This window comes from Pipra filicauda, unplaced genomic scaffold, assembly GCF_003945595.2.
Source record: "Pipra filicauda isolate LSUMZ 115617 unplaced genomic scaffold, ASM394559v2 scaffold127_size2900866_pilon, whole genome shotgun sequence".
Lineage (NCBI taxonomy): Eukaryota > Metazoa > Chordata > Aves > Passeriformes > Pipridae > Pipra > Pipra filicauda.
In genome coordinates, this window is record NW_024103740.1 from 213,583 (window position 1) to 229,379 (window position 15,797).

General features: G+C 41.2%; 1 protein-coding gene and 1 long non-coding RNA gene across 3 annotated transcripts in view; one reads left to right on the plus strand and one right to left on the minus strand.

Moving 5' to 3' along the window:
* LOC113982705 overlaps nucleotides 1-15,797 on the plus strand; it is a 72,279-nt gene that overhangs the window by 50,701 nt on the left and 5,781 nt on the right. The window contains exon 4 of the long non-coding RNA XR_003538852.2: nucleotides 14,386-14,529. This is a non-coding gene — a long non-coding RNA (uncharacterized LOC113982705). The remainder of the gene's footprint in view (nucleotides 1-14,385; nucleotides 14,530-15,797) is intronic.
* MRTFB (myocardin related transcription factor B) overlaps nucleotides 1-15,797 on the minus strand; it is a 71,823-nt gene that overhangs the window by 46,846 nt on the left and 9,180 nt on the right. For both annotated transcript variants that reach the window (XM_027711158.2, XM_039390043.1), the window contains exon 3: nucleotides 4,546-4,719. In XM_027711158.2, coding sequence (XP_027566959.1) covers nucleotides 4,546-4,699 — 154 coding nt within the window. In that variant the 5' untranslated portion in view covers nucleotides 4,700-4,719. The remainder of the gene's footprint in view (nucleotides 1-4,545; nucleotides 4,720-15,797) is intronic.

Here is a 15,797-nt window from a genome sequence, read left to right on the forward strand (position 1 = left end):
CAGATACCCAAAACCAAACTTCCCAAAAACCCCACAAAACACAGAGACAAATATATATCAATTGTATTATGCTGTGTGTTCTTACAAAGGATTTTTTAGTAGACTATTTGCATTGGACATTTCAAGGACTATTAAAACCTTGAAGCAGGTTGAAAGCAAGAGGTTGGAAGCAACCTCTGGACATCACCTGGCCCAACCCCTGCTGGAGCAGGGTCAGCTGGACAGGCTGCCCAGGACACTGCCCAGTCAAGATTTTTTACATCTCCATGGATGGAGATTCCACAACCTCCTTGGGCAACCATTCTACACACACACATTATTTATACACTACACTATTTATAGGCACACACATTTCTATTGTAAACTTACATAAGTTGTATACTTCTCTATCTAGATAGGTCTTCCAGAATATACTTAGACTGAGGTTTGGTTTTGTTGGTTTTTTTGGCTGGTTTGCTGTAGTTGGGGGGTGGTGTAGTTAATCAGAATATCTGCATGCTGCTTCCCAGCTCTCACTGCTTTCAGCTTAGTGACTATGAAACTGCTGAATTTAAGATGACATTTCCAATTATCATCTGTGCCAATCTACTACTTTAATCAGAACTAAGTTTTCCATTTGTTGTTCTCTAGCCTTCCCACTCCAGCCATCTTCTCTACACTGTCTCTCTCCCAGCTCTCTCAAGAAAATAAATTCTAAGCACAGTAACCTTTGTATCATTATGAGAGGAAAAAACACACCTTATAGCTGATCTTAAAGAAGAGGAGAAAAACCTGTCCTGCACAGATGCAAGGAGAATGTCCCAAATCCCACTTGATTCCCTAATATCAAACTTGCAGTTCAAATCTATTAACTGCACAGAGGATTAAGAATTTGTCCAGAAGCCATAAAACTATGCCAAGAATGCATATTACCAGTGCTACATACTGAGGGAGAGATAACAGGCAAACTAATATACCAGGACTCTTTTAGATGCCAGAAAAATTCCCTTGGATCATCAAATTTCTTTAAGTACTATCATTAGGTTAAGTGTGATGTGGATCTCATTCAGTTATTTTAAGAACTGCCTTGTCTCCCAGCTGACTCGACTGGTCCCTCGGGAGGACCCAATATACACCATGTGGAGTATTTGTTTTTATTTTGGTTTGTGTTGGGTTTTTTTGGTGTCTGTGTTCCATCTTCCCCTGAATTCCCTACAGTTCCCCCACAGGAAGCTGCCACTCTCCTCTGACCTTCAGTGCCTCAGGGTCTCTGTACAGAGGTGTTCCTGTTCTTATGCAGCCAGAGGCACTGCTTTCTTTGGGATAACTTTGAATTGAGACTTTACCAGTCTTGTTTTTATTTTAAGGCATTCATTGTCCCAAGGCTTTTTTCCCCAACAAAATATCCAGGAAGACTCTTGGCTCTCTTCTCGATTAGCTCAATTCTGCTGCAGAATAGCAGCTGCCAGCCACCAGTGAGCCATAGGAGGCTCAGCACCCCCTTCTCCACCCTCCTCCACTACAAGATACACAATCCCACACAGGACCAGAAGGCAATCCCAGACCTGCTCTGGTTCTGAGTCTGGAGAAGCAGACCCCTCTCAGCTGCCATTGCCTGGAACAACAGGGTTTCTCCACACCAGGCAGAGGACAGAGACACAGTCACCATGTGAGAAGGTTTACAGCCAAGATGCAGAGCTGCAGCCGCCCCCAGAGTGCTGTAGGTCAGTCAGGACTTGGGAGGAGCCAGCCTGTTACCTGCCCAGTACAGGAATATAACCAGACTCCCATCCAGGGATGACAACTGCACAGGAGCAGCTCACAGGTCTCTCAGAAACTAGTAGCCACTGCCACAGGGAGATCCTGGCACAGTGAGACAGTCAGGGAAGCCACCAGAGAGCCAAGAGAGGTTGCTGTAAAACACAAGCTAAGACCTTTCCATTTTAATTGTACCTTGAAATAACGAAATAACCCAGACCTTCACACCTCCCTCTACCAGCCAAAGTGGCACGCTCACCAATTCTGCAAAGGTACTAATTCAACATGCAAAAACCTTTGCTCATGCACTGCTTCCTTTTTTTGATGGTATCTCCATGTGTAATCTCTTTCCATCCTTTGGCTCTGACACAGAAGGTTGGAAAGCTGCAGGCAGCATCATTCCCATCCACCCTCCTGCTGTCAGCAGCAGACAGCAGATCCTTCCCTCCCTTGCCACCTCCTGGCTCTCAGACAGAAGCTCCTGAAGCTGTGGCACAGTGTGTGGGCAGCACATTGTTCTGACTGGTACTTCAGCTGTGCCACACTGCCTGCCACTCTTGGCACTCTTCCTCCACTGCAGCCCAACCCAGCAACACTCAGTCACCAGGTTTCTCCCTCCTGCTCCCAAAGAGCCTCATCTGTGTCACTCTTCTCCTCCCCCAGCTGTCCTTCCTAAGGACACAGCACATACAGCCCACAACCCAGCATCCTCCAGGCAGGGATGCAAATGGGAGCCTGTTTCCCAAATTCCCTTTCTGTGAGCACCCCAACTGCTCACATGACAGACAGGGACTGTACACCCATGGCTGTCATGAGACTGCCAGAATCACAGACACGTCTCTGTGTCCACGCAGGAGGTGACAACTGGGAAAAGCAGAACCCACAAAATGGTAACTTTTGCTGCTTTTCAGCAAGTGGAACAAGATTTGGGCTCCAGAGAACAGGCAAGACAAAATGCTGCAATACACAGGGCACAGGGTTACGTGATCAGTGCACGGCATGTGTTGCCTAATTATCCAGGAAGATGCAGAATAATGAGAAACTGAAATTAGTTTCGCTACTAAGCCAGTATTGCCCACAGCCATTAACTTGAAACCACCTCAAATGAAAAAGAACCTTAAAATTGTGACAGTTCAGAAGACCAACATACAACATCCACCACCAAAATCATCCATTTGTCTTTATTCAGGGAGTAAACACCTCATGTAATAAGTGACTGGAAAAGCTTAAGACCCTAATGCACTCCAACTGTTTTGTTATTGATCTTCTGCTGGAAGTTAAAACCTCTTCAACAGAGTTGGCACAGCATGTAAGTGTTCCTTTGTGAACTCGAGGGGCATCAGTTCCACCGGAGCTTGGGCTCAGCCGTGAGAATCTGCACCAAACCCACCAGCTCTGCTCACCTGGACTCTCACAGCTCCTCTGCTCTGCGACTGGGATCTCTGGGGACACAGGGCAGGGAACAGGAGCACAGTGTATAAAAGGAGAAGGGAATGCCATCTCTGGTGACTCTTGGCTCACCAGGCACACACCTGCCACTTCACCACACTTCTGTTACCCTCCATGCTAAACAAAACCAAAGCACGAGCCTCCCACCCTTCCAGTGTCATTGGAAAAGCTGGAAACACAGTTTCTGTACTAACTTGTGCAAGTCAGCTTAACAACACTGTGCAGAGTAACACTGGAATTGCTCAGCCTTCTGCTGGAATACTGCCAAAAGACTCACTCCAGTAAACAAAAGGTTTAAAGGATCACTACCAAAGCTCCCAGTAAGCACAGTGCTTCCTGCACAAAAATATCCAACCAAAAAACCCCCTTTTTATTAAGTGCCACTGTATTTCTGGGTACTGAAATCTCTTATGCTCCTAGAATTTATAAAATAGTGACATGCTAAAATACTCCTGCAGAAATCCAGTTTTTGGTAAAAAGTAAAAACAAAGAGTAATTAATATGAATCCATCACATTCAAATGTCACTTTTACAAATTTTCTTCTCACTTTGCTTCCACAAAAAAAAATTACTTTTAACCAAATCAGCCAAAATCCCTTAATCAGCTGAGTGACAGTTTGGCTGCACTGGAGGTTTGACTTATTTAAACTCAACACATGATATATGACACAGATACCTGTGTCATCCCTTGTGGTTTTACAGGCAATTAGGAAAAAAGAAGTTTTCCAGAGGTATATCTACACAAACACACACATATATATAATTCTAAATATAAAATTATATATGATCATGTTAGAATAATATAATTATAAAATAAATAGACAGAAATTAAATAAATTAATAATAAATAAATTAATAACCCCAGAACCCACCCCAGGACCCCCAAAACCCATCCAGTACTCCAGAAGCTGCAAGGACTCCCCCTAAAGCCAGAGGGACCCCACAAATCCCCACCAGGGACCCCCTCAAAGTCCTCTGTCCTGCACCAGCTCCTGGGGGCACCTGGGAGGGCTTTGAGACCCTCCCCCCCCCGGACCCTCCAAATGCATCCAGGGACCCCAAAATCCATCTGGGTCCCCAAAAAACTACCCTGAGGCCTTTAAACTCCCCCTGGACCCCCAAAACCCACCCAGGACCCCAAACACATAACATTTTATATATATCATGTTTGGGGTTTGTTTTCAACATATAATATCGAACTGAGCTTTGTGGGATACAACGTGAAGCATCAATTCTGTCTTACTTTGGCAGAAAAACCCCCGTTTCTCGATAATGGTCTTTTTTTGTCTGACACTGACCCAAGTGACCCCAACCCTTCCCGAGCAGCTGTGGCCACAGCAGCTGGGGCTCTGCACTCACCATTCTTGCGCTCGGTGAGGGGGGGCAGGCACTGGCTGGGCTGCAGCGACAGCTCCCGGAACTCGTGCGCCACGGCCTCGCTGTGCGGGCTGGGGGCCAGCCGGGGAGGGGGCCCCGAGTCCTCCTCGGCATCCACGGGCCCCAGGTGATCCATGCTGGGCAATCCTCTGCACTCTGGGAAAACAAGGGCACTCTTAATCACACTGTACTTGAGTAACAAACATAAATCACACTGGCGCGTTTTTCGGTTCGGGTTCAGCGTTTGGTCGCTTTCTTCACACGCAAAATTCAACCTTAGAATTATAGGGATGTTATTAATGATTCTCCACAGATACTACGGGTTTGCAAAAACAGAGTTAAGCAATGTATTGACAGGCAACTGAACAGTGGACTGGTTCTGAGGAGCAGGACAGTGTCCCTGCTCACCTGGCACAGCAATTCCACTGTGGACCCTCAGGATCTCCTGTGCCTGACCCCGTGACACGGCCCCGTTGTCAGCACAACATCCCTTTTTTCAGTAACTTATACCAGAGAATGCTGAATTAATATATGATAACATACAAATGGCTTTGAGTACTTTGAAGCACTGCACGACTTTCCTTTGTACCCAAAATCAACTTCAGTATTAATCCAGGACTTCACACTGCCTCAGGACTATGTTAGAACTAATTGCTCCTCCATCTCTCCAGCAGGGAAGACTTTTAGGTATGAATGTTTTAAAACGAATTTTACTGCACACTAGCTACTTATTGTAGAATACAGAGTGGAATAAACCCCCCAATTTATTATTTCTTTCCTCCCTATCATTAATGTGGTACTTAATCTACAGTGAGGACAGACAGAATATGAATTACTGGTGCAGGCTTTTCATAGCTCACAGAACTATCAAGTCATTAAAATTTCAGTCAATCAATGTGGACTTCACTGAAGTCCATCCCTGGATTTTTGGAAACTGGAACAATATTACCAATTCAAGAAGATTCATAAAAATGAAGAAATATTATCGTTAGACTGTTTGTTAATTTTTAATTCTTTTGCTTAAGAAACACTACTGCTTGCCCATACTCAGCCTTCCATTTCAAACTTCAAGTATGCTGCACAGAAATATACCACACATGTTGGGGGGTGTATTCCAAGGTTTTTAAAATGCAGTTTCAATGACCAAACTCAAAATATTTCTACTGTTACGTATTTTAAAAAAATAAAAATGACAAAAAATTATCATGAGCACCAAAGAATGGCCTACACTAGAAAAAGAGGTAGAGGATCCTGTTCTGAAGGTGTCAATTGAAAAATAAGAAATATAAGCAAGTACTGCTTGATATATACACCTCAGCAGAACAATTATGATGGTTAAATGCATATTTTTCATTATTTTCCCGAGTTACCAATTGGTGCTTTCACATTAAATGAAGACACATTAACTTACTCTTATGCAAGATTTTTTTTCTTTGTTCTTAGCTTTCAGAAGCACAATTCACCCAGCTCTCACTCGATTTCCTGACATTACACTCTCCTCAAACTCCCACTCACTCATACAAATTAAGTACATTATTAACTAAGCAAGTCTCTTCAGAGCAGAATTTAAGAGAAAATTTAGCTGCTTATCTGCTCATATTCACAGCATTTGATCCACAATTTATTAGCTATAAGTTGCCTTGGAGTCAGCTCTCAAAGAGATTAAGCCACATGAGCTGTACTCATGCTTTCAAATCCATGTGAAACCCACAGAAACACCTTCTTGTACTGAAGGTTTAACATTCGGTATGCTGCACATTAGCCTTGATTAATTATTTTCCCCATGACAGATAACTAAATATCATCCACTTCTTAAGGTTTGTTTGAGGAGTGTACGTAACTGTGGGTTTATTGTCCAGATTGCCCTCAGAAGAGGGCATGCGATGCAATGGGACTGACTGCAGCACTGCAGCACAATTCAAAACAAGCCTGACTTCCCCCACAAAATGAGCTTGATCTGCAGCCTGAACGTGAGTAAATCAGGCTCAGAGGGACCTTCTGGAGGTCACTTAGTCCATCCCCCAGTCCCGTGGAGTTACCCCCTGCTCAGGAACTCATCCTGTCAGGGTCTGAAACCTGCACAGCCGGTGATTTCTCCCCCCGGGGAGCCTGGCTGGGAATGCCCTGCCCGCCCCTCCACACAGGACTGCTCTTCTGCTCATGGCACTCTCAGGTCCCAGTTTGCACTGTGGTTTCACACAGTACATGAACTTCATCCTTAGGAAAACTCTAAAGCCAAAGTTCTCTTCACAGTAAAGTCTCAGATATTGCAATTACCTTCTCCTGTTAAAAATCCAGATATTTTCCCAAGTGATCCTTTAAGAGTAGAACAACCCTCCTGCTATGACTGGAACCCTATTGCAACGTTGCTACATACTCTCAGAATGAAAGACGCTCTAGAATTCCCAGAAAGCCTAAATCCCTCAAATTCCTCAGTCAGATCTCAAATCACATTTTGCTCTCATTCTTTTCGTTATTGCTGATGAACTGCTACTGTATCAAACTACGGAAATATTTCTGAGCTTAGAACAACAAATTCTCTTGACCTTCCCCTAAAAAAGAAAACACACCTCCACACAATGTTTATAAGGGCTTTTTGTAGCAGGGAAAAAATGTCTATAAAGCAGTATCCTTACAGCTCCTTACTGAATCACTGATCAGAACATCTAAAAAATATTATGATGATACATTGAAGACTTGCAATAATAAAATATAAATAATTAATCTGATGCTTTTCTCTTGGTCGATTAGACTCTAAAGAAGAATTCAGCTCTTCAGTTTTCTGAGAAGAACTCCTAAACTTGGGATCTATGAAATTACTAGTTTGTCTTAGGCATAAGGTTTTCCTTATTGATTGACAAAGTAATTGGGAAACTTAAAAACCATTTTGATAAATAACTCTCCAAACAAAGAAACAGACAAAGAAATAGGGAGGAAAGGAGCCATGTCTCTGTAAACAACATCTTTTTACACTGCTGCACTGCCACACTACTGCTTTTCAGCACGTTCATCTGAACTGCTCAGGAAGATGAGTACAATGGCTTTTTCATCAAGTGGGTGCTACGAGCAGCAGCATTTACTCCACATGAAATGAGTCTCAAGATATGCAGAACATCTCCCATTCTTTTCAGTCTTCCACAGCCATATTCCATTCTGACATTTCCAATGTAACTGATTGTTTGGACATCAGCAATTCAAAGACAAAACCCAGTAGTAGAAAACATTAGTCCACCTTGTTTAAAATCAAACCCTGCACAATAAAGACTTCATCCAGTAACCATGTGCAAAAGTGAGAAATCCCTCTGATTTAGAATGCAATATACCATGATACCATCATATTTTATATTAAAGATAACACTTAGCCTCCTGTTTCTCATTTATTTGAAGCCTCCTCAATCTTGAAGAATTATTTTATATTTGCCATCTGCATTTACAGATGGTAACCATCATCTATGGAACCCCTGACTTTTAAGCAGACCTATACACAAAGTGTATTTATAACATAACTGAATCTCAACAGTAAAAACATGTACAGGAGAAATACAATTAAAAAAAATCCGTTCTATTAAAGTTTCAGCATTCTACTCTGCACAGTCCAAGAAAGCACCTTTTGTACAAGGCTGGTCTGACAGAATTCCACTCCCTTGCTTGAAACTAAGAAATCTAAAGGTTAAGTTGTATGAACCATCATTACATTTGGTATCAAAAACTGTTGGAAAGCACAATACCAACTTACTTGAGGCAACTGAAATAAAAATACTCCACTGTTCCCAAAAGATTTCAGGTGGTTGCTTTTTGGTTTGGGATTTTTTTTTAAACGCAGAATTCAGCGAAACGTTTGAGAGTAGTAAAGTGAAAACTAGAAAAAAAATTATTTTCCTACTTAACCTTTAGAATAGATTATCAAAATAGAACCTGCAGCAGCACTGCAAGGAGGGCTGTGGTTCATATTTCTCTGACAAGTACACAGAAACAGTGTTCCAGCCCTGGCAAACGAGAGCTCTGTACAATGCAGGAGCCTTATGTAAGTGTTCTCACAGATTGTAGGTGGTTGCTATCTTCTTAACTGCTGAAGACAAACGCTTCCTTTATTTTTAAACATTTTATCTTCAAAAGACAAAGTATATTTCCTTAGAAAAATCTTATAAGGGAGGGAAATACATACTTCCCTGCTACTTGAGACATTAGAACTGATATTTTATTCAGCACAAACTGTGAAATCTGGATGACACTGAGGTAGGAAATCAGCTTTTACTTTAGAAATCCACTGGAAGAAAAACAGTTCAAGAACCACAGTGCATTGCAACTCTGGCCAAGTCCCATGGCTGACCTTAGCACTGCTCCCTCATTCACACCTGCAAGGGACCTGGGGCACCATACACAGGGCAGGATTTAACTGAATTACCAGCCACCAGGTCAGACACCAGGCTCCAGAACAGGATTTACACAATCATGGTGGGAACACGAGCAATCAGTTTCTACATTTATAAAACTCAGTAAAATTTAACTGTAGCTTGCAGTTTGTAATACATCAGAGTCTTTAGAGAATACTAGAATTGCAAAATGTTGAGTGTGGTTTGGTTTTCTTACTTTTTTTTCTTCCAAGTGCCAGAAAACACTAAACACTAATTAAGACACTTCAAAAGTAAGTGGAGATCCAGCAGGTTCCCAACAGCTGCCAAGGAAGGCCATTTGCATTAAACTCTTCAACCTTCCTGTCAATGCCTGGAAAGAGCTGGAAATCTGTGCAGTGGGGCTGGAGATCACAATAAGCACTTTGGGACTGTTACAGTTTCCTTCCATGTGAGCAGTGAGCATTAGTGACCTGCACCTGAGATAATGTGCCAAGTCACCCTGAGACCAACCTGCAATTCCTCTCTCCTAAAGCAGGGCCAGGACTCTGCATTCAGAGCTCTGCTGGTCCCACCAGAGCACAGACACGCCCTCAGCAAACTTCCCTTCTCATCTCCAAAGGAGCCCAGTGCCCACGGTCAGACCCCTGGAATGGCCAGTTCCCCCTCTCTTCCCAGGATCAACGCAAGTCGGGCTTGGACATGAACACTCCAAGCCCACGGGAACATTCAGCTCCCTGAACAATCCGGGAACTGGAAGCCTGGAGAGTCACTTCCCAGAGACAGGCCCTGGGGATGAAATACCCACTTCAAGGAGAGGAAAAGGCGCAGAGTTTCTAGAGGATGACTCCTCTGGGCACGTTGCCCACCAGCAAGGGGCAACACGAAAATAAAGAACAGCTCCCGGGGCTGGCTGCAGGAAATCCATCTCCAGTCAGTTCCTGGAGCAACCCCAAATCCACGTGTCTGCTCCAACGGCAGGAACGCTCCTCAGTCCAGGCCACAGGTTCCTGGGACCTCTGGAATGCCCTGTGCTCTGTCGGTAGACACACCCTGTATATGCACAATTTCATTGCAGCTGGGCTTACATCCCATCATACAGCTGAGATCTTATTAAATTCCTTCAGCAAAAAGGGTCCTGAGTAACTTTTCATTACAAAACTGAAAGATAAATAACAGTAATTAAAAAAAAAAAAGCTTTGGCAATACTTACAAAGTATCTAAAACCCATTTACAGGTATTTTTCCAAATCATTGACCTGTCTTTTGCACCGTGTCATATATTGGTGCTTTTAAAATAGTAAAGATGTAAAATCTAAAAAGTAAGCTTTTGCACTTAGCACTACAATTTTAACAATGAACTGGTGCAGAACAGGTTTTTAGTTGTTTTTTCTTTTTCATTTTTTTCAGTAGGTTTCAAATCCACTTTCTGATAGAGCACTTAGAACCACTGAAGATGAATTTATGACTGAGTACAAAAAATAACAGATATGGAAAGTACTCACTATTAATAATCATCTAGATTATCAGTAAATTAACTGAATATGTTGTTCTATTTCATTTTTGTCAGTTATAATTTCACTGATTGGAGAAAATGTCTCAAATTACGTTTGCCTCTGTTGCACAAACAATGCTTATTTTGTTGAGGTTTCTGCTCTAATTTCACGTATTTCACAGTGGATTAAAAGACCAGAAGACAATTTTAATGAAAAAAATCTTGAGAATATTCAACCAATTTAGATTCCCCTTCACAAAGTACAAGGCTGTTCCTTTTCCCAGAGTGGAGCCTCAGTAGTGACAGTCTGGTGACACTTCAACTCCTGCACTTGGCTTCTTATCCAGCCTCTCTCATTAGAAGTATTTTGGATACAGCATGGGAACTCTGACACGAAAACTGACATTAAATTATTATATTGAAAGAGAAATCACAATCCTATAGTTAAAACACAGTGTCAAGATATTAATTAATTAAGTTGATCTCTGTGGTAAAATACAAAGCAACAAGGATTTAAATCATACAGCTATTTTTACTGAGGTAATTATACAAAAGCAGAAAAAGATGAGAAATATCAGTGCTGACTAACCATGAGTAATCATCTTGGATTATTCATTATGCAAAACTCACTGTTACTATTAATTTCTTTAAAAAACAATGTGCAGAAGTATTTGACAGAGCTGAGGTTCTGTCACGCTTCCCATCATAGCAGTGCCTGGAATGCCATCCTCCTTCCAGGAACTCACAGTTCACACTGGGCTGGTCAGCAGTGCAGAAAAATTTCCCCTTTTACTAAATCACTCACTGAGATTAAATTTTGTAACTGTGTGCTCTAGTTAAATTAATACCACTGAGCAGACACCAGAAGACCTCCAGAAACTCATTTTAACACTTTTGCACAATGACAATGCTACACTGAGATTCTCTTTGCTAATTCTTTGAAGGAGATCTTTAAGTCTGACTGAAGTCTGAAAAATAAGTAAGCTCCACTTGCAAATGCACATCATAAACTAGGTGATGCATAGAAAATGACTTGTATGTGGACAGGGGCAGGGGATGAGTCAGGAGAAGCCTTGGTGATCCATTCTCTCCCGTGCTACCTGCAGGCAAAAAAACCCAACACAGGCCGGTCCCTGGTGCTGAGCCGGGCCCTGCTGAGAGCACATTCATTACCAGCACAGAGGGGGGCTGTGTGAACAAAGGCAGCCTCCCCCAGCTCCCCTGAGCGTGGGCAAATTGCAGCCTTCCCTGGGCCTGTAGGGCCAGCCAGATGATTTCTCTGTCCTTCTCTCACACTGCTGCCTTCTCAAACCAATCCCTGCTAACAGCAGGGGGGCAAATCTGGGCTTCACATAACCCTGCACTGGAAAGGATCAACTTCTGAGCAATGCTGGGAAACGTAGTGTTTAAATACCTTAAGGTCCATGAAAATGTTGTAAGGAGTTGTAAATATTACAATTATCTTCTGTGCTCACACTTCAAGGGCTTTAAAATGATAATTAATAATAGAATTTATCCAAGATGCTAAACTTCTTACAGATATTTTAAGTAAATCAAGCCAAGGTTCAATATGCACAGTATTCATCACTAAAACAAAATCAATACCTTCAGGTGAAAGAAATGTTTAAATTGTTTACTGAATACATAAAACTTTTCAAACATATCTTCTTTTAAGAAAGTTATGAAACTAACTCTGCAAGTCAACAACTTTTTACTTTTAATCACCTTTTGAGCAGGCACAATTTGATTTCATCTCATCTTTTCTGTGGATATTCTTGATCAGCAATGCTCATATTATGGCAGTGTAAATCATTCAGCTGGATTAACTGGATCAAACAAACACAAAGCTGCTATAGCACACGTCCTCACAGTTCTATTGAAATAAACAGCTTCATAAAAAATACTTTAAACTAGAAAGGTAAAACAAAGTAGTACCTTGTTTAGATGTTGCACACACAGTGCATGGAAATATGTCATTTGCAAATGGTCAGAAAAATCTAAATGTGACATTGCTATTTTTCAATCTATGAAGATGATGCTGATTGTCAATATTTTACATTTGCTTTAATATTCTACTTTAAAAGGCCTATATTAACACTGGCAGCAAATTAATTTGGAGTCAGCTTAGAAAGCAACACAAGGTCAGTTTTATAATACCTAAATTTAGCAAGACAAAGAAACAAAGAAACCAACCAAACAAAAAAGAAACCATGTGCATTACTGGGGTGCAAACAAATGATGCTTCCAGTTTCTCACCCTAAGTGAGAAACTTAAGTCTCTGCACATTTAAATTAGAATTTCTTTTACAATAAAACAAATAAAACCTAGTGACATATGATTTCAGAAGCAACTTACTCAAATTCCAATTAACAAAAATTCCTAAGTCCTTAATATCAGCTTTAATGTGAAGCATTTAGCAGCAGTGTTCAAATAATTGCAAGATCAACTCAGATTAACCTGCCAAAAAGCAAGTTCAGTTCTTCTGCTCTATGACAGAACTTTGTGGAAGGAATTAGTAAGATCCCATGTGCTCCATGATCTTCTGTGGCCAGCAAACATAAAGTGTAGCCAGCAGAATCTATTTATGGGATTGAAGTTGACAACATATGAAAAAATCTAAATCCAAGTGTTCATTTTGGTATTATAAAAGCACTTGACAGCTCAAGTCTGGAGTAAGGGTCAAATATTTATATGAACACATCATAGGATTGCTACACATTTTAGTGTCATGTCCTACAAGTGGGCATTTATTGAAAAAAAGGGAAGAGAGCCTACACAGAGCTTTTTACAAGTTCAGGCAATAATTAATAACTTTTATCAATAAACTGGATCATAGCCTTTCACAAATCCTGTATGTGTTCAGAGTCCTTTGATAACTAAAATACTGACCTGTCTTAAAAACGAATGTTGGTAAAGCTGTGAAGGCATTTCAGGAAAGGCTGGACGACTCCATGATTTCATTTGTTGGCTACTGCGAGATGTTCCCATTTATGACTAAGCTGCAGGTGCTATTCTGTTTATTTTACTGCCTGTAAACCAAGCCCTTGAGCTGAACAAAGCAAGGAAAGCACAAGGACTGAAGTCAAGGAGGAAGGAAGTGCAGGACTGCTTCCCGCTGACCGTGCTGCTCTCTGCTCCTGCCACAGATGGGACGGAGCCTGGCACAATCACATCTATTAACTGGAACTTCTGGAAAAATATACACTTTGCTTCTTTTTATTTCTGTACACTGTTACAGAGACTAGCAAAGCCTTATTATTATAATATTTGCTGTTCTCTTAAAAAACACAACCAACTTCTACTGGACAGAATTCAACATACTATTCACATCAGCAATAAACTAAATACTAATTAGACATGAATTCAAAATAAGGTAAGCAGAATTAGAGATTACTAGCAACTTCCATTTAGAGGGTCTCGAAAAGATCAAAATGATTATATCTGACCCGAAATTCAGTGCACTCATGCAGGTGGTTCCCAGTTAAGCAGGCCCTACTCAGAGCCTTAGGACAATTTAGAAAACCCTCTTTCACAGACCTTTTGCTGCATATTGACTTGCACCAACACATCTACTTTCAGATATTAACAATGCAAACAATAACTTGAATTAGCTCCATGGAAACCAGTCAACTTGTTCCTCTTAACTTCTGAAAGCAAAACTTTTAAAATTTAACCCACTAATGGACAAAAGAAAAATTTAGAAGGTGACAGATTAATGTTTAATTTAAAAAAAAAAAAACAAAACACTTGCTGTACATCCTAGAGCAGCAGCTATTTACCGTGCAGTCTTTACCTGATTTACACTATAAGTGCTTAGAGTCCTACAATATTCTTTTGTTTCCTATTTCTGATCGTGTACCCACCACGTAAAATCATGGCAGAGCTTTATGACACGTATTTGTCTCAAACAACTGGTTTTACTTCAAAGTTATTACAAGTATTTAATCTTCTCATCCCTTCTATTTCCTTTAACTAGAAAGAAAAGAGAGGCCTGGCCCAAAACCAGTGTCTGGTTTACAAGTCCATGGGACCGTCTCTTCAACACTTCACTTGACACTGGATGATGTGACATCTTGAATAGCAACAAAAGCACAATTAAGGGTTAATTAAAGGTGGTGGGGTAAGTACTGAGATGATTTTTTATAGTGCTGCTGTCCTGCTTAGACAAAACCACTGGGTGAGCTACAACCCTGGATTCTGAAGGCTCTGCTGGCATTCCCAAAGGTACCTCACAGCTGAAATAGTGCACTCCTCACATGTGCTGTGGTACAACTGCTCAGCTCCCTTAGCTAAACACGGGCAGTGACACGACGTTTTGGCAATCCCATAATACCACTCTGGGCTCTTGCCAGCTCTTGTAACACACATAAATCATTCTCCACTGATGTGTCATTATTCCACGGTCAGAGTGAGGTCCAGCCTTCCAGCAAAAGCTGCCTCTGCAACTGGGCACAGATGTGTAATTGCTTGGCTTAAAAGCATTCCTTTCTATTACAAACTCTAAAAAGCACGGAAGGAGCACAGTTGTTTCATCACTTCTGTATCAGCTGTTCCTCAGATTCGTGGCTCCAGGGGGATGACCCCCTCCCTCCAAGTTACACCTCCTGGTAAAGCAGGGAGAAGGAAAAGTTTTCCCACTTTCCCGGAGGGAGAACAGTGTCACGCTGCACTGCTCACCTGCTTACAGCCCACTTTGCATTGTGACCTGATTTGTGATACAACAGTGACAAAAGATCCCAATGTGAATGCAAATACATCAGTTGTAATAGATTTACATCTTGCAGGATCTTCCCCAGAATTAAAGTGGTTTGGGTTGGTTTTTTTTAATAGAAACACCAAAGCTGCATACTGAAAGAATGCTGAATTCCATGCATTTAAGCACAGACTTTCAGGAAGAAAAATTCCTCAGCAAACCACAAAATATCAACCCCAAGATTCCTAAATATTGGAAATTAAGCATGGATACACCACATACATGGTATTATGGCTGTAACACAAAAATAAATAAATTGGTTAAAGATGAAATTACTCTTTACTAAACAAAAGCCAAACTTTAACTTCTCAAATCAAGCACATTTCTTCTAACAAGGACATTAATACTCCCTGTGAACAGGGTAAGAGCACAGGAAGGAATATCACTTATTATTTTTTTATAAATACAGATCCATCCAAGAGTATAAGTGATGTAGTTTAATCTCCAGATCAACACCCATATTCTAAAATAACCAGAAAAATGATGTTATTAGTATGCTGCCTGAAAACTCTGATGTTCTAAACAGTTTAATGCTATAATCCCTAGTCCATGCCCTTGCTGCTTTAAGAACCAATTTCTCACGATCTCCAAAGCTAAAATGAACTGGAATTCCATTTTCCATACTGAAATTAGCT